This window comes from Paralichthys olivaceus, chromosome 5, assembly GCF_024713975.1.
Source record: "Paralichthys olivaceus isolate ysfri-2021 chromosome 5, ASM2471397v2, whole genome shotgun sequence".
Taxonomy (NCBI): domain Eukaryota; kingdom Metazoa; phylum Chordata; class Actinopteri; order Pleuronectiformes; family Paralichthyidae; genus Paralichthys; species Paralichthys olivaceus.
The window spans coordinates 9,479,991-9,498,205 of record NC_091097.1 but is presented as its reverse complement, the minus strand read 5'-3'; the positions used below and the strand labels follow the sequence as shown (position 1 = coordinate 9,498,205).

The 18,215-nt window shown below is 39.6% G+C and overlaps 1 protein-coding gene across 1 annotated transcript; it reads left to right on the top strand.

The window, feature by feature from the left end:
- The first annotated feature begins 6,300 nt into the window (after nt 1-6,300).
- On the top strand, nt 6,301-18,215 carry mafk (v-maf avian musculoaponeurotic fibrosarcoma oncogene homolog K). The gene is made up of 3 exons (XM_020094675.2): nt 6,301-6,539; nt 12,896-12,974; nt 13,066-18,215. Exons 2-3 carry the CDS (start codon nt 12,930-12,932, stop codon nt 13,504-13,506), a joined length of 486 nt encoding a protein of 161 aa, XP_019950234.1. The 5' UTR covers nt 6,301-6,539; nt 12,896-12,929; the 3' UTR covers nt 13,507-18,215.

Below are 18,215 nucleotides of genomic sequence, written 5' to 3'. Positions count from 1 at the left end.
ATCTTCGTTCCCACCTGGTGGCTGGCTCCAGAACATGTCACAAATCCTGCCTCCTCTATGTTGATGAACGGGACATTGACCAAACCAAAAGCTCAAAGTAAATGTTAAATACATTTTCTCAAAGACAGTTTCTGCCATTATAGGTAATTTGTCCAAGTGCTCATTCGTCTGGTAAGTTTGGGTAAATTAGTTATTTGATGCAGACAGTGGGACAAACAAACGATTATCAAATCTCGTCCTTACAATATAAAATGTAGTACAGACATTCTCAAATAGTTCTCAGGATAGTGCTAGTGAATCTTAGAAACTCTTAGATAGAAAATAAAAAATCTGTCTTTATTTTAACTTCAAAATGCTGTACATGAAAATTGTCTTTAACTTGGATAATCATACATGACAACTTATTTTGTGAGAACATCTCAGTATTATGCAACACCAATAATTGACCAGCAGATGTCACCATTCTGATTGTATTACATTCTCTAGTACACTGACTAATTTTTTGTTCAGCTGCTTTCATGTGGTTCAGTCAGCGCTTGCTAAAAGAAAAAAAAAATTGCCATCTCATCTTCATATTAATAGTCACCATTATGTATGCGTGTATCACTGTTACTTTTCCCAGTAATGAAGACTTGTCACATCAGAGCTATTACAGTCAGTATTCCTATCAATTTGCTGTTTAATTCTACAGAGTATAAAAATGTACCTTAACAATGGTGAGTTGATGCAGATCACAAAATGAGATGTGCTGAATGAACAAACCACCACTTTCTCTAACAACATTTTGACCTTAGCATTTAGGAAGAAAGGAGCAGCCACATGTACCTAGGTCAAATAAACCAACAGTTTTTGGAGTTATTGGCTTGAATTAAAAGGTATTAATCTCGTTAAATAAGCTAATTCTGATAATCAATACAACATATCTATCAAAGAAAGTTGTATGTACTATATAAAAACAGCACATGTGACTTCTGGCTTAAAATAACCAGTGTATTCAGAGTTGGGGATGCTGTTTTCTACAAAACACAATCAAAGCGCAACAAGTAGTGAATATATTACTTTAAAAAAAAAAAAACTATGACAGAGAAATCTATTTAATTTGGTGTTTTCATCCTGTTGCTTCACTGGATTTACTTTCAAGCCTAAAATAACAAGGCAGGTGACATAATATTTGCACAGGGTTTTAAATTACAAGGCTCCAACACAAGGTGGCAGTGCAGTCCCCATTTTCTACTAAATCAATATCATTCCATGTACAGGGTGGAATATTAGTTAGTCTCCTACCAGAGCAGAATTTGAAAGAGCAAAATAAACAAATACAAATGAAATGAATAAACATGATCTAAATCCAAATAGAACCGTCGGCAAATATAAAAGTAGAGGTATTTTGTGATGACTTTGTCAAAGACCATCCAGACCATCCTGAAATAAAAGCAATTTAACCACAGTACACTTCAGCACAGATGACCCAGTTGAATTAGGTCGAACCCAAAATCTGATAAGATGCAGATGGTTTGAGCGTGAAGTCAGCGAGGAAGTTGGAAATCTCAGAGTCATGATGAGTCACACACTGAGGTGACGTAGATGCGAGTTGTTCTCAGAAATTACCGTTTGTAAATGTGCGTCCTCGCAGCTGTTTTCATTCTTCAACAATGTCCCTGCAGTGAGGAAAATGAAGTAAGAGCATCAGAGCTTTTTTACCGCCCTTAATAATGTCCATATTTAGTGCCGCCCATGGTCAGAGGCAGCGATTTGCTCATTCTTCAAACATTACTAAACCCTGACAAGACTATCAAGTATAGAAATGAGCAACTCTCAACTTTTGGACTCGTTAACTATCCTTAAAAGCCTAAACTTTTACTTTGGTTATCGGGTGGTTTTCAGTATAGTGAAGCTTTAGGAGAGTTTTACAGATGACAGGTACCATGGCCTGCTCCAGCTGTCGCCTCCACGGCCACCACCACTACTGTAACCCCGTCATGTTTCCTTTCCACACAGCGTCAACCTTCCAGCCGGTTACGTAAAGTGTTTTCGTATGAAACACAATTTGATGAAGTCAGTGGAATGTTCAGTCAGTGCTCCAAATTAAATCCTGTGTCATATGGGAAGTCTGCGGATCTGCAAAAACAATTCTTTGACTTTTGAAATTACACGGCCGAGTCTGTGCCAGAGGCTTCTGTCTAATGTGTCAGGTACTCTCACTTAGCTAGTTCTCAACAATGTAAAAAACACTTTGAGGGAGAATCTAATGTATTATGTATTAGCATTATAATTTTAAACTCTGCGTGGCTGATATTAACCCCTTTGTTCTCTAATAAGTTGGAGCATTTGGAGGAAGGAATGATCCCTTTACAACAGGGGGCCTCTTTGTGCAAGATCAGATTTCTGAGTTCAAGAGTCTGAGTCAGAAAGGAGCAAGATTAGTGAGTCAGTGTTACTTCCTGTAATCTAAAACGGCCTGAAAGAACCTGGACCCCACAGCACGCTGATCTGACGAAAACCCCGACGTCTGTGGCACATGGTGCGCTGTTTTTGTTTTGTTGGACAGATCGGGTGTATTTCAGGTCATCTGTGTACGCTACTGCCAGATGGACAGTAATTGGGTGGTATGGCATCGACTGAGCAGCTGGATGTCTGACTGATCTAGAATAGCAGAGGTCATCCTGCAGAGACTTTCTCTCACAGTTGTTCTTTTTCTTTTTCCAGCCCCTGGCAGTTTCTGCCTGAAACCAAAAATATAAACACAATATAGCCGTAGTTTTATTTTCAATCCTGATTCTATTTATTTCCCCCTCTACCACATTACTGTCTCCAGTTGTTTGATTCCATTTTACTCAAAATGTAATCGAATGTCATCTGGAATTGAATGTAATCCTATCTAATCATCTTAATTGTTTTCATTATGTCTCAATGTTTCTATTATGTAATGTCAAGAAATCTAATCTAATCTAATCCAATGTAATAAAATACAGTCTAAACTAATCTTTAACCACCCCCTCTCATCTAATCTCATCTCTGATTTAATGTAATCCAATTTCATCTAATCTATTGGGATCTAATCTCATGTTCTTCCAATTCTTTTCTAAACCCATCTCATTTCAACAGTTTTGTATAATCTCATTTATGCACGTCTCAATTTGTTCTATTGTAATCTATTGTTATGTAAACCTAGTTCATCTGGAATCCAATCTCATGTAGACCAGTTTTATTACATCTCAGTAAAGCTCATATAATGACATGTAATCTATTCTATTATCATTTAATGAGATCTAATCTAGTCTCATTTCATCCTGTTTTTTTAGCCCAATATTTCCTCTGATTAAAACTCATGTAATCAATTCTCATCTCAGTTTACTTTATCCTCATCTGGCTCCATCTCTCATCTAATCTATTGCAATCACATATCCTTAATTTACTAAATTATCAAGTCTGAAATTTACACAATCCAATCATCTAATCTGATCTAATTTCTGATGCAGTGAACTCTAATCTCATATAATCTGAAATACACTATATTAACTCACCCTATTTCATATTTACTTTTTTTTTTTGCATCACATTAAATCTCATGTAACATATCATGCAATAATCTATTTCAATTTAAACATTGTAACATAAACTTTAATCATGTCTCATCTAATCCCATCAAATATAATCCGATCTCACCTGGATTCTAATATAATACAAAACAGGATCATTTGATTTAATCACATTACATACATTTATATAATATAATCCCGTAATAATCAAATCTCATATTCATCCTAATTTGATATAAATCTCTTCGTCTCATCACATGTCTAATCTAATGTGATAAAGTTTCATCTCCTCTCATTTAATCTCATCACATTTGCAAATAATATGAGCTACTCTAACCCAGAGTAGGGAAATACAATTTAATCTCACATCAACTAATGTGGATTCCCCTACATCATGATTCTATTCTATTTTAAACAATCTAATCTGCAATGTAAACAAATTAAATGATGCCATCTCATAGTGAAGCCCACATAATCCACTTTCATCACAGCTCATTTTAATCTAATGTAATCCAGTCTCATTGTATCTCATTTAATCCCATCACATGTGTAATGAAATGCTTTCTATTTTAATGCAATGTCATCTAATCTCAGGATTTCCCACCTCTGCTGTAATCTAATGTAACCCAGTCTCACCTCATTTCACTTAACTCATCACACCTCACCTATAATAATCTAGAGTAATCAATTCATGTTTAAATCATGTCATATAAACTTGAACTAGATCATAAAGCCGATTAATCACCTGCATTTTACCCAGAATTCCTCATCATCTGTAATTAGGCCCATCATCTATTTGTTGTGAACTTTTGCTTCCACGTGTGATTCTGAAGAATTCTTTGATCTGATGAGTCAGAGGCCATAAAGAATGACAGGAACCTGAAGCTATCACAATTGTTGCATGTGGCACAGAGCCGAGAGGGAAAAGGGAGGAATTCTCAGGCGTTCTTCACTGGAAGCAGGACTTTGTGGATAGCACAAAGGAGTACTTCACTTGTGATTTAGAAAAGACAATGTTCAGTGTTGTTTGTCTAACACCACTGCTTTGGGAAAACACTTTACAGGGAGAGTTTAGGCCTATTTTTGGTCTAAATATCATCCCATTCAATTCTAAGTAAAAATGTATCATTTATTTATCATTCACGCTTTATCTAAAGATCACAATTACATCATGGATCTGAAATACATGTGGTTGTCTTTATTGTGTCTGCGTGCTTCCTCTTTTGTCTCTGCAGTGGCTAAACATAGCAGCGTGAAACCGAAATCATCATGGAACAAAAATGATCGAATTATGAAGCTGCTTTTGTCCTAAAATGGTCAATTAAAAAACTGCAACTTGTTCCCACCACCAGTCTGTCTGAGATAACAACGTCATGCTGATGTTTGATGACATATCACAGACTGTTAGATTTCATTATTGGATTTCTGTCCGTTTGGAATAAAAAAAGAAGGACGAGGGTATTTGTTCTTCATCGTTCAGCAGGAATGTTTTCTACACAAACTGACTCACATGGATGAATAAACTTCGAATGCCTTCGTTTTGAGGATGCTGACATTTGCAATGTGACAGAAAAAAACATTATTTCAAACATCTGACAGCATTGCATTTTAAGTAAATCCCACAAATAACTGGAACAGCGTTCAATAGTTCCTCCGCCAAGGCCCAACATTCCCCTTAAATTCAATCAAGCTGTACCAAATTGCATATGCTCATGCAGTCCCATAAATATGCTGTATTTTTTTCATCAGGATCCATGAATTATTCCCCTGGGAAATCAGCAAACATTTCCAGATCCACACCAAAGTTTAATGGGTTCCCTCTTTGCTCATGTCTCACAAGTTTTTGTGGAAATCCATTTAGTAGTTTTTGCTGACAAACAAACAAACGAACAAATATACAGTGGTGAAAAAATTACTTCCTTGGTAGATCTTAATACCAAGAATGATGAAAATTATGACTCATGCTAATCGGAGAGAATATCCAACAAGAAACACATGACTATTCCACCTAATCTTGGTCGAGTCAGCAGAAACAAATGTGGAAAGTGTATTTCCCTCTTCTTAGCAGTTGTCTGAACTTTGTAACCCACAGTGTTTATAGTATAAACACTCTGAATCTGTTTTTAACAGGCACCACAGTCTGAGACAACCTCCAGGCCCAGGTCTTTTCTCATATCGAATAAACGAACAGAGGAAGACCCGTGCCAGCGAGGCCCTTAAAAGGCTCCTGACTTAACATATTTACATTCAGTACTTAATTACCCAGAATAAACTGTGACGTTACTGGGCAGCAGTGCAGTTAAAATAAGAGAAATCCTGTGACTGCCGGGGCTACTACACCACATACTTTCCTCAGGAATGGAATGCTGCCGCCGCTCAAAAGGAGGGAGGGAGGAGGAGGAGGATTTTTCCCTCTCTCTGTTTATGCACATTTTTGAAAACCTTGTTGTGTAGACCTGTGATGGTAGAGAAGAGCGTGATGGGCGGAGGAGAAGGACAGAGCAGCAGGTTGTATGATGATTAGGACCTGAAGGTTTTCTTTCTGGCTGTTTCTGGCTGTGACGTTGGCATCGTGAAGTGACTTTGTGCGGATTAGTTTTGTAAAGTAAGCAAAAGCAAGTCCCCAGCAGTATCTGTCTTCTATTTATGGCCTCACCCCTCACCTCCTCCTCCTCTCCACCACCATGCCCCCCCTCCCCCCTCCTCTTTCCCAGACTGACGTCAGCAGAAAGTTATTTTCATGAATGGAGGGGGCGGTCACGAGGAATCGGTGACGTGAGTGCTTGCGGAAGCAGAGCGTGGAATGTTGGTACATTGTTGTTGTTTTGTAGTTTTAATTTCGTACGAGGATCTGCCGCCGGTCAGTCCACCGCCGCTGGACGCGTTTTTACGCACGGACCGTGTCCAGTTTCTGCGTCGCCTCTGACGGAAAAGCCGCCACTTTTCCTTTTTGGGGGGTTTTACGCATTCCGGTCCACAGATATATCCGCGTCCACAGAGGTGAGCTTGTTTTTTTTTATGTTGGTGTGTGATGTTTTGACATTTCTTGTAAATTGTTTCTCACGGGGACATATGTCAGCGTTTTATCACGGTGTGTCCACCGATTGTCCGTCATATGTCCGAGTTTATTATGAAAGTTGGTGTTGAGTTTGTGGATGGTTTCGCGCGGACACGTGTTGTGTTGGAGTAACATAACACAATGACTAAAAAAAAGTGGATCAGAGCGCAGGAGCGCAGAGGAAAAGAGGCAAAAAGTAACTTTGTAGAAATCCTCATTTTTTATATTACTGTGTTTTCTATTTTGCCAGATTTCCAGTTGTTTTAATACATTGGGTAATTTTTAATACTAAGTGTTTGTGGTCTAATATGACAGTGAGTGAAGGATAACAGGGCATTCCTTTAAGAAAAACAAATATGTGAAGATTACGCGCATTTTCATGAAAAAAGGTTATATTTCAATTTCGCACTATTTTCTTTAAATCGACGTCAACATGACATTTTACTTAATGTTGTTAAAGTTATGTTACAAAACGTCATAATAGCCTATTGTTTAATAAACTGGTAGTTATTATGAGATAGAATCTGTGTTTTTTGAGGTTTGTTTATTTTTTACCTACTTTCTGTTTCTCAAAATAGTTTATTATGGAAACTGGAAGTGAAATAAACTTAAATGAAGTTAAATGAAATTAAGTAAATTACTTTCACTTCCCCAACTCAGTTCTTGCTCTGTCTAACTTCTCGTTCCGAGGCGGGGAATTTATCACAGGCAGCTATAATGACGCAAAAAAATAAATAAATACCAGCAGCATTTACGTTTGACATTGGAAACAACACGTGGTCTGAATTTTAGACATGTGGGACAAAGGGCACGACGTGGAGTCAGACCACCAGGGCTGAGTGGCCTTACACAGGGGAAACAAGCATCAGCAGGAGGAGGGCATATTTCCAAAAACAGTAAATCACCCCCAGAGAAGGGAAAGGCTTTATCTTATCTTCCTGTTTAGCTATTTTTCAGCTCAAGATACTTTAAGACTCGGGTGTTGAGAAGGAAACTGTATCCTGCGAGTGCAATTCATTATTAATAATTACCTCATAATAACAACACTTAGAATAATGACTGATTGACTGTCTTTTAAGTTTGCCCTTTGTCCTGTATGGGATAACTTTAACTGTCTGAGTTCTGACCTTTTTGTAAATACCATTGTGATTAATAGATGGAAAATATTTGTCTTTGAGTAACTTGTTCCACTGATATGGCCACACATGTGTTGCTCGGGAGCCCTTCTCTCACTGATTCAATGTCCGTTGCTGGTGGGTGCACAGTGCGTCCGCTACGTTCAGAGAGGCGGGTTAACATGTCATGGGGTTAACATGTGGTTACATCTCCAGATTGATGATGTCTTCTTTTGGATCAGGGAAGTTGGATTGTCTGACTCATTTGCCACCAGTGTGGGTGTCAGAGAAAGACAGTGATAAGGCACATCAGTAGAAATCCTTCCCCTGGAGACAAAGAATGTAGTTTAATCCACTTGTACACTATATTCTCATTTTACTAGTCAGTGGTGATTAAGTAAAAGCTACAATGTTTTTGTGGTGGAGTATTGTGCAAGTGGCATAGCTGTGGTTAGTGACGCAATGACTCACAATGAACATGTCCGTTGTGGTGTGTTTTGCTCCTTTTTTCTCTGGAAGCAACTATGTAGAGTTTGGATTATTGACTTTGGAGTGAGGGTTGTGCCTCCTGACAGTTATATTGTGTCTGCTGACCACTCAGTCGGCCACCCACAGTGACCTGCTGCTCAACCTCTCTATAGTCTCTAGTGGCCCAGAAGCATCAAGTTGTTTCTTCTGTGAGATCGTGTTATTGGGAATCCCTCGTTGGTTCCCAATGAGGCTGATTTGCTGATTCAGTTGTTGATTTTTCAATTTTTTTCCCCATTGGCCACCTCCTGATTCCATCGTGACTCAAACTGTATGTTGGCAGTGACATAAACACTCCACTTCTCCACAACATTTATATTTTGCTGTCACATGCTGATTTGTGCCCTCGTGCCTCCACCTCTGCTGTTCTTGAAGGAGAAACACAGGAATATGGAGGGTGCTGGATTGTTGAGTGTATTTTCAGCGCTTTGGTTTGTTTTGGTATGTCAAGCTGGAAAGTGAGAAATTATGTAATGCAAGCATATCAGAGACAGAACATTAATATTTCCCCCCTGCTCCCACATTCCCAGCTTGTAAAAACCTGGATGGATATATGCTCTTAAGTCTTTTTGCATTCTTGACATTTCTTTGGATCCCAGCGTCCCTCGTATCTTTGCTCAGATATTTCAGCGACTTCTCCCTTTTCCGCACAAACGTTCCAGCAGTCATGCCAACCATTTCCAAGGTCCTCTGTACTTTTCCTTCCTCTCCATGAAACAACGGGAGTTTCCAGGAAACGTCAGATTGAAAGGGTGTGATTCCCTGCCGCTGGTCACTGCTTTTACCAGTAAACAGCATGACTCACTGCTCAGCTATGCTCTCCATTTCCTTCACATAATATCCCACTGAATATGCTGCGCTGGAGAAAGAGCAGAGATCCTGGTCTGTGGAGGAACCTCTCCACCTCCCTGAGAAAAAAATGCAAGAGAAGCTTTCTCTGTGGAATGTGTCTGACTGTCAAGGGCGCGCAACACGTTTGCTTTCTGCTCAACTTGCTCCTGAACTAAAACAGGAAAGAAAAAAAGAAAGAGAAGAAAAAACAAGGAGGCCAGATGAGCCAACTCTGCATTTATCACCCGAGCATGAGCACATGAGTCTTTTGATGTGCTGTTTATTTTAGGAGCAGGCCGGGCCCCTCAGTTACCTGCTGGAACTGAAGTGCAGCCTTGAACTTGACCAGATGCCTGACTTTAGAAATATAAACATTTGCCATGAGTGGACAGGAAGAAAAGGCACATCTAAGTTCAGTTAGTATACACACAAAATGTCACAAATGAGTTCTTTAGCAGCTGTTTTAGTTCATGTTGGTTTGCGTGGATGAATCCAGCCCTCTTCTTGTCTTCCTTTCCTGTTTTCTGTAGAGATGAGCCATGAAAAGCTTTGAAAAAAAGTCTCAAAAGAAACAGTTAACACCCAAAAAACAAAGCAGCAGGTTTACCAGAAAACATTCACATCAAATAAAACAGTTAGTTGAGGAACCACTCTCATGTTTTCTCTTGGCTACAGTGATAACAATGCTGAGTAATTTATGTTTTTGGTCTTAGTTATCACAGGAGCAGCTCCAAGAATGACACATCTTTGCCTGCTGTACATGAGAAAAGTGAAATAATTGCTTTGTTTACTATTCCTTCCACCAAAGAAAGATGGCAGACATCTCACTTTCACACGTGTGCACCCAGGCGGCCTTTGCTGTGTTTGGACCATGTGAAAGTCTCTCTTCTGAATTCCAGACATTTTGTGAATTTTGCAGCCGTTGTTTTACAAGTGGGATCGGCTGAACTCCACCCCCATGGCCGAGTGCATCACAGGACATATTTAGACTGCATGTTCCTTCTCCGGCGAAGATTCGCCTCAGTGCATGTGAGGGTTTGCACATGTGTGTTCACTCAGGAATGTGGTTTTGCTCTTTATTCCCCAGACATTTAAGGCTTTTTCTTGAGGTGTTTTTCTCAGACTTCTTTTCTTCTTGGTTTGGAAAAAGGACTAATATGATTCCTGTTTTTTACCACAGTGAGAAGCTGTGACTTGTTGTGAAACATGTTTGCCTCAATCGTCTGTGTGGCAAAATCATTAACAGTGGGATTTGGCTGCATGCGTAACACAATTGCTGTGTTTCCTCTGAGGAAACTTTTGGCATCTTGATCAGGAAAACCTTCTCCCTGTGTGTTGCAAAAACATAAGCACATGCTCAAAGAATTTTAGGGAAACAACCTGGTCTCTCGCTTCATAGCTTATATGAAGAAAGAGAGGGAGGCCCCCCACATCACTTTTCCATGATCCCCGCAAAGGAATATACCCAGGGACCCTCCTCTGATGCAATACCACTTAAACAAGGCTGTTTGGGCCAACTTGCTGTCGAGGAATGTTTTATATTTGCTCTCCATCTTTATTTGAAGCTTCTGAAATTGCAGTGAAGCAACTCTTTTTGCTGCGTGTTTTGCAAAAAAAACGAACCAAGGACATCAGAGAGAGCAACAGATGTTCTCTAAATCTCCTAACAGCAGTTTATTTGGCTCTGGCTGGAGCTGTTTTTCTAGTGGTGTGTACGTGTTTCTCATCTCCTTATTTTCTAAGTTAGGATTCTTTGAGGTTCGTCAGCTTGTGACAAAAACACCAAAGCAGATTCTGCAGACAAGACAGACACGTTCAGTTGAAGCTATTATAAGGAGAGTGACTAATGCCTGGATCCCAGGAAAAAAGTTGTTTTTCATCCTCGGCATCTGCAAAGTCCTGCAAAGTGATATTTGAAGCCATATAGGCTGTGAAGTCGTGATGAATATCCCAAAAGGAGCAGCCACACCCAGAGTTTTTTCCTCCATGAAAACTGCAGCGAACAGGCCTGCAGAAAATATTTGCCCTCTCACTGACATATCACTTATCGCATGCTCACTTAAATTGTTTAGTTGGCAGAAATTTGTGTCAGCACCGTGGGCTAAATATATCCACCAGAGTTAAATAAGGGCATGGAGCAGCTCAGGAAAGCCCTGAGTGTAAGAGGATACAACTCGGCCCCACGAATCGATAGACTCCATTGTCTCCACGCAGAAAATACATCAGTGACTATAAAGGAAACTATTCCTACGTGACACTCTATCTCCAGGAATGTTCCACACGCATATCTGCCTGCCCCATAAAGTTCAGCATAACTGTAAATGTTATGCTGATGTGATGGTTTGTTTTAATGATGAGGAGGCTGTGGATGGACTGTGTCCCCGCAGAGACGTCAGATAAAGAGGAGAACTCAAGGGAAGCAGCGGGATAAAGATCACAAACACACAGGGGAATTCTGGACACAGGGTGCCTTTCAGTTATCAGCACAAGTTAGTCCCTCTTATTTGTACTATGTATAGGCCGTGTTGCGGTTATGAATGAGACTTGTTTATCCTTTTGCTGACCATGTGACTTGCACTCCCACGCCCATTCGCAGGGTGTTTCCATGGCAGCAGTCGAGCATGGAACAGTGCACTCCTAGTCAGGCTGGTCTGCAGGCCCTGAAATGGAGCCTTGGGGGGATGTGTGCCTCTCACAGGATCACAGCTCAGCGCTCTCGCTTTTTTTGGCCATGGCGGCAGTCTGGAGAGCATGTGGCTCCACTGTAATAAGTACAGAGAGGCTTTTCTAAAAACTGCCCTGGCAAAATAAAAAAAATAAAGAGCAACAAGAAACAAAATGCTTAGGCAGAGAGCCTGAATGCAAAGCTGCATGAAGAGAGGTTGCAGGTTTCTAATCCTGCCTGGTCTAGTGAACTACATTGTGAAAGCTCCCCTCCTCTTACAAGTAAATAAATAGTCTTAAATGGAGTCAAGCCGCCCTCTACTGGCAGCTGCGAGCTACTGCCATGCAAGCACATTATTGACACGTGACAAAACCCAGGAATGTTGTTGTGATGCCTCTTATAGTGGTGAATTTAAAGGGGACAGTCACCATAGAGATGCCTATCTTACTCCAATGCCATACTCAGCATCTGCAGCATACAGTGATATTCACTGAGGGAAGAAGTGCTCCGACCTGTTACTTAAGTACAAAAATATCAATACAGCTATTTTAAAGTATACAACTATAAGTACAAGTCCTGTATTCAGAAAACAGGAAAAGTACCCGTTATGCAACTGGCCGTGTGAGTGATATATCACATTATGTAGTAATACATATATACAGTAATACAGTATAGTAATACATGTGATATATTATATTGTGTTATTTGTTATTAAGTATTTATTGCACAATGAAGTTTCAATATTGTAACAAGTGATATATGTTTTATTGTGTATTATAATACCACCACTACTACTACTACTATTACTACTGATAAAAACAATTAATAATATAGCACACATCTAAACAAGGTTACAGAGTACTTTACAAAATACATGGGAGTAAAATAACATGGAACAAGACAAAACAAGAAACAATAACATTATATAGATATAAAAAATCTATATAAAACAACAAATATAAGTCAATAAAAAGCTTTCCTATAAAATGTTTTAAGCAAAGATTTAAAAACTTAACTCCTCAAGTCTTATCTTATTGAATCAATTTAAAAGTGACAAATGTTTTGTCTTAAAAACTTTTAATATCTCTGAACTGCATGTACAAAGAGAGAGAACTTGAGCATTAACATGGTTTTCTTTCATCTTCATCTTGCTTGTCAGTGAGTCTTCTGTGAGATCCGGGCCAGTTGTCTGCATGCAGGGAATGACGACTCATTTCAAGACGAGCAAAGCTTTAAAGGTAAGTGAGAGAAGTGTGGGAAGTGTTTCGTTGGACTTGACTCACATCCAACATGTGCTCCTGTTCCTCACCCACTGCTCGTGTCCTGCAGGTCAAGAAGGAGGCGGGTGAGAATGCCCCAGCACTCAGCGATGATGAGCTGGTGGCCATGTCCGTGCGGGAGCTCAACCAGCACCTGCGTGGGCTGACCAAGGAGGACGTCGTGCGGTTGAAGCAGCGGCGGCGCACCCTGAAGAACCGGGGCTACGCTGCCAGCTGTCGCATCAAACGTGTCACCCAGAAGGAGGAGCTGGAACGGCAGAAGATAGAGCTGCAGCATGAGGTGGACAAGCTGGCCCGAGAGAACGCCAGCATGAGGCTGGAGCTGGACGCCCTGCGAGCCAAATACGAGGCCCTGCAGTGTTTTGCCCGAACTGTGACCCGAGGGCCCCTCTCACCGGGCAAGGTGGCCACCACCAGCGTCATCACCATCGTCAAGTCAGCCAACAAACACAACAACTCCAGCCCGACCCCGTTCTCGACTCCGTCCTAATGTCGACAGGACTGGGCTCTCCTCGTCCTGCCTGGTCCTTCCCGGTTCTGACCCTGCCTGAACCCACTCATCCTGTACTGAGAGGACGCTCAGTAGTTAGACTGAGGGATGGGCTGGGGTGGCAACCTCCATGTGATGTCATTCTGAATTCACCGTCTTCGTTTTCCTCCTTCCGTCTGATTTACACAATCTATGTTGTCTGTGCACTGTGCAAACCCCCACTCCCAGACCCCCCCCCCAGCACCGGCAGGGTAATGGGCCTCTGTGATGACCCCTCGTCCCTGACTGATGGCAGAGATTTGTTTGACATGCCTTAATGTGGCAGCACTGGCCTAGGACACCTCAGAAACCTATTGCCATTAAGCATAGAACACAAGAGATTCGAGTTGCGTGCATATGTGACGGCAAAGCCTTTTCCAAATGATATTTTCGCAAAAGTGCCTCAGCCGCCGAAGCTGTTACCTTAAAAAGGATCCATGATTGATCTCACATGTAGTTTAACGCCTCTCCATAGCCACATTACCAGTGATCTCCAGCCTCCAAGAGCCACAGAACCATACGCTTCCCCAGATATGTTCTGGGGGGTGGACAGTTTGGTTGGAGGGAAAGGCTCTTGATGGGTTGTTGGGAGAATTTGCATTAAGCAACTGATGACTGACCAATGTTTGGCCAATGGGCTCCTTTCAACATGTGTTTTTTTAACATGATGAGTCATGCTAAATATTTTTAATGATTTAGAAGCTAAGTGAGCACCTTCCAGGAAAAGTCATGCTGCAAACGCATTTTGGGGTTCAAAAATTACATTTTGAATTTGCTGGAAAACTTCAAAACTCCAACATTAGACCAAAATTTTAATGCAAATATACCGACTCCCCTTTTTGTCAACTGACTGGCTACTGACCAAAAGTTGACACACCCAAACATTTCTCTCTCATCTGCAGGGTGTCTGTGTCAGGCATCTCAAAGCAACAAATCAGATTCATTTTAATTTGCTGTCATTATAGCTCATCGGCCAAACGCTCGACTCGTGCCAGTGTTTTGGTTCAGAAATTGTTGAATCTGTCAGTGGGGCTGAAAAGTGTTTTCTCACAGTGAGCTGTGTTGTTGAAATCTTTGGAGCCTGTGTCAGATTCAGTTTGTATCTTTACAGTCCCCCGATCGACTCAAGAAATTTCTACTTTTGATTATTTGAAACGCATCGAGTTGAACAGATTTTAAACTCTATTTAGCTGAACACGTCGACTCGAAAAATTGAAAAGTGATTACGGATCATTTTGGGCCAGATTTCTTTGGATGTGGTGGGTTTTCACACTCGCCCAGTTTCAATCATTATATAGCACTTATAGGGAAACTGTTAAGATGCAGTATAAACAATTCGCATAGAAACTGATCCCAGAGAATTTGAGACCATGACAGATAGAAGCTCTTCTTGCATTTCTTAAGTTACTGAGGCTTTAAGTGCACAATGATTAAATGTGGTTTGACCACTTATTGCAAGGTCAAGCCTTATGTAGCTAAGGATGGTTTACTCTGTATGCAACAGCACTTACTGGGGGAGGTTCTGCCTCTTTCCTTTATATGCCACTCTTTGGTAGGTAATCCATATTGGATATAATGTAATGAGAGCGGTTCTGATGAGTGAAATGCAATCAGGGTCACTTCCTGTATATTACAGATTTACAGACAACACAAAACTCCCACTGCCTCCGTCATTACGTCGCGCTAAGAACTCCGTCCAAATACAAATCATTCCTACCGCTGGGTCACGAGAAGTGCTGCTGCCGGTGTTGGTCACTCTGAAACAGTAGCTATTTACTTTGCTTTTGACACACTCTTCTGCAAGAGAACTCCTGACGCCCATCTCTAGAAACAGTGGTGTCACGGCAACTAAAATAAAAACAAACAACAAAAAACGTGGTTATTAACACCTTCCTCCTGTTGTACGTTTTGAGATATTTAAAATATGATTATCACTTGAAATCAAGCCGTTCTTACCGAGGATCCATTCCTAATTTGGAGTGAAGTGAATAGAGATTTTTCATGTCAGGATTTTCTCTTGGCTAAGAGGACATGACTGTTCTTCCCCTGTTCCATAGCTGCAAAGAACAGTACGGGGAACTTTGCTGCTGTACAACCTGCTGTGATTTTGAAGCAGGGGCATTGCTGTGTTCTTACTCTCATTTTGTATTTTCACTTGGTTTCTATGTTGATGCAACTTATGTCCCCTTTCTGATACTTCGTTTTATATGCATATACAGTATATTATAAATATAAATATACATATATATATATATATACATATTTTTCTATATTTATGTCTTTTACTATCCTGGGAGTGGTGTGATTATGTAATCATTCTTTAAAGTCTAATTATGATGCTGACCTTTTTTTCTGAAAGAAAAGATGTATTCACATTTACAATGAGAAAACTATTCTCATAACTTAAGCCTTCTTTGTGAGTATTTATAGCCCATGAATAGCTCTTCTCAGCACAATTAATATTTGGGACTACGGACGGTGACTATGGTTACAAATAGGATGCAGTTCATTATCTCTAACGTTTAAAAACAGAAACTATATTTCTGACTGCTGGTTCACACTGTCAGTGAAGAGCACATATGTCATATTTAACACCATAACTTATAAATCCTTCATAATATTGGAGTGAAACAACAGGCAATACAGATTATAATTGAATTAAGTGAGAGGTTACAAGTCAAACTATCTATGCAAAGGAATTCACATATTTTACATTAAGTCTGGATCATTTGGATGGAAATTTATACCAAACATGTGCTCTTTAGCACAGATATCAATTATCTCAGATATAGAAATCAATTTCAACAAAAGGGCACTAGAGTGCAAACTTCCACCAGTCCCCTTAGGGAACCACATTTAAATAAACTAGATGCAGATTTTTATGTGAATCTGCGCCAAATTACACACACTCATAAATATCGGTTCCCTCAACATGTCAGATCTTTTTTTTTTCATCAAGATCCATGAATTATTCTCTGAGAAATTATCAAAAATGTTAAAGAAAAACCTGAATCCGCCCCCTGATCTGGATCTACAATTGAATATTTGCTTTCCTGACCCATACTGGATCCTCCCATCAAGTTTCATGGTCGTGCCTCCAGTAGTTTTTGCAGTAACACAGACACACAAACATAAACGTAAACATAATGTCCTCAGCGGAGGAAATATTTCAAAAGAAAAGCACAATAAAATGGAGAATATTGAATTATTTGTGTTCCTAAAATAGAGGGTTAACATATATAAAAAACCTTTGTGGACTCTGTATTGTAACACAGACGTCGTATCCTATTCTAAACATAATTGATTTTGTCGACAGTTTTAAATGAAAATGACTTTACCTGAAATTAAAATTGCAAAGCTGCTAAAGTTGAAGGTCATTGAGGAATTTAAAGACACATGTTTGTTTACACAACTCATTTTTCAGCACATTGCAACAAAATACTGCTCAAAGCAATTTCTGAGAACATTAAAATGACCTCTTCAAAACCGAATGCTGTTGAATGAGGCATAATTTTCAGTCATTACTGTATTCGGATCATGTGAATAATCTTTTGGTAGCAGAGTGTATATATATATATAGATATAACTATATATATATTTCTTTACTGTGCCATGTGAGAAGACAAACCTCAGTTTTAAACATCCATCCAGAGTGACCCAGTTGAGGTCCACTCATGCTCTGAAACACACAATGCTGCAGTGTTATTTTACCACAAGCAACAACACTTGCTAGACGCAATAATGTCACATTATACGATAAAACAATAAAAGCTGCAACTTCTTTTTTTTTTTAAATCACTTTAGGGAGCATTATGCAGATATGAATATTTTATGGGTGAAAAGAGGCACAAAACATCACCTACCATGGATGTTTCCTAAAAGTGATCCGAGCAGTTGAAGCTTGGAGCTGTAATAGAACTGTTAAAGGTATCAACTGTTATTTTATTTTATTTTATATATATATGAACCAGGACAATGGCAATTGTATGTACACAAACGAGGTGGCTCATCTTGACCATAGGTGTTCAAGATGATGAGATTAAAATTTCTTCCTGCAAACCTTTCTTTGCTTAAATAAGCTTTCACACACAAGCTTTGCCAGCCCTACAAGCTACAGTGTTTGACTTCGCCCGTGTAGAGAGTCAAGATTTATTACTGTAGATTCAAGAGATTTATATGTGCCTATAAATTCAGTCAGAAAAAAGAGCTCCATGGTTGTAGGAATGTTTGTGTATGGATTACATGGTTGTGGGTGAAATAATGGATACAATTCATTGAATGTTAATTCAACAGCAGCAGTTCCTATGTTTAGTTTGTACTTAAAAGATTTTTTTGTTTTGGTCTCATGGCAACACACTGAGGCTCAATGAGTGACTGTTAGAAGGATCGTAACAAGGCAGCACGTCCATGAGTATGTTCCCTTCACAACTTGTCATTATTCTGCTCATATTTTTTATATTTATTTCATTAATTTGTGTAATTAAAACAAAAAACACCTAAATTATTTTACATTCATTTATTTACATGTTTTCTCAATGAACTACCCTCATGTACAAATGAAATCTGTATTTGTTTCTGCTCTGATTTTAAGTATGGTAAATTATTCCTATAAATAGATCTGCTGTGTCTGTTTTTGTACCTTCAAATAAAGCTTTTTTCCTCATCTAAAA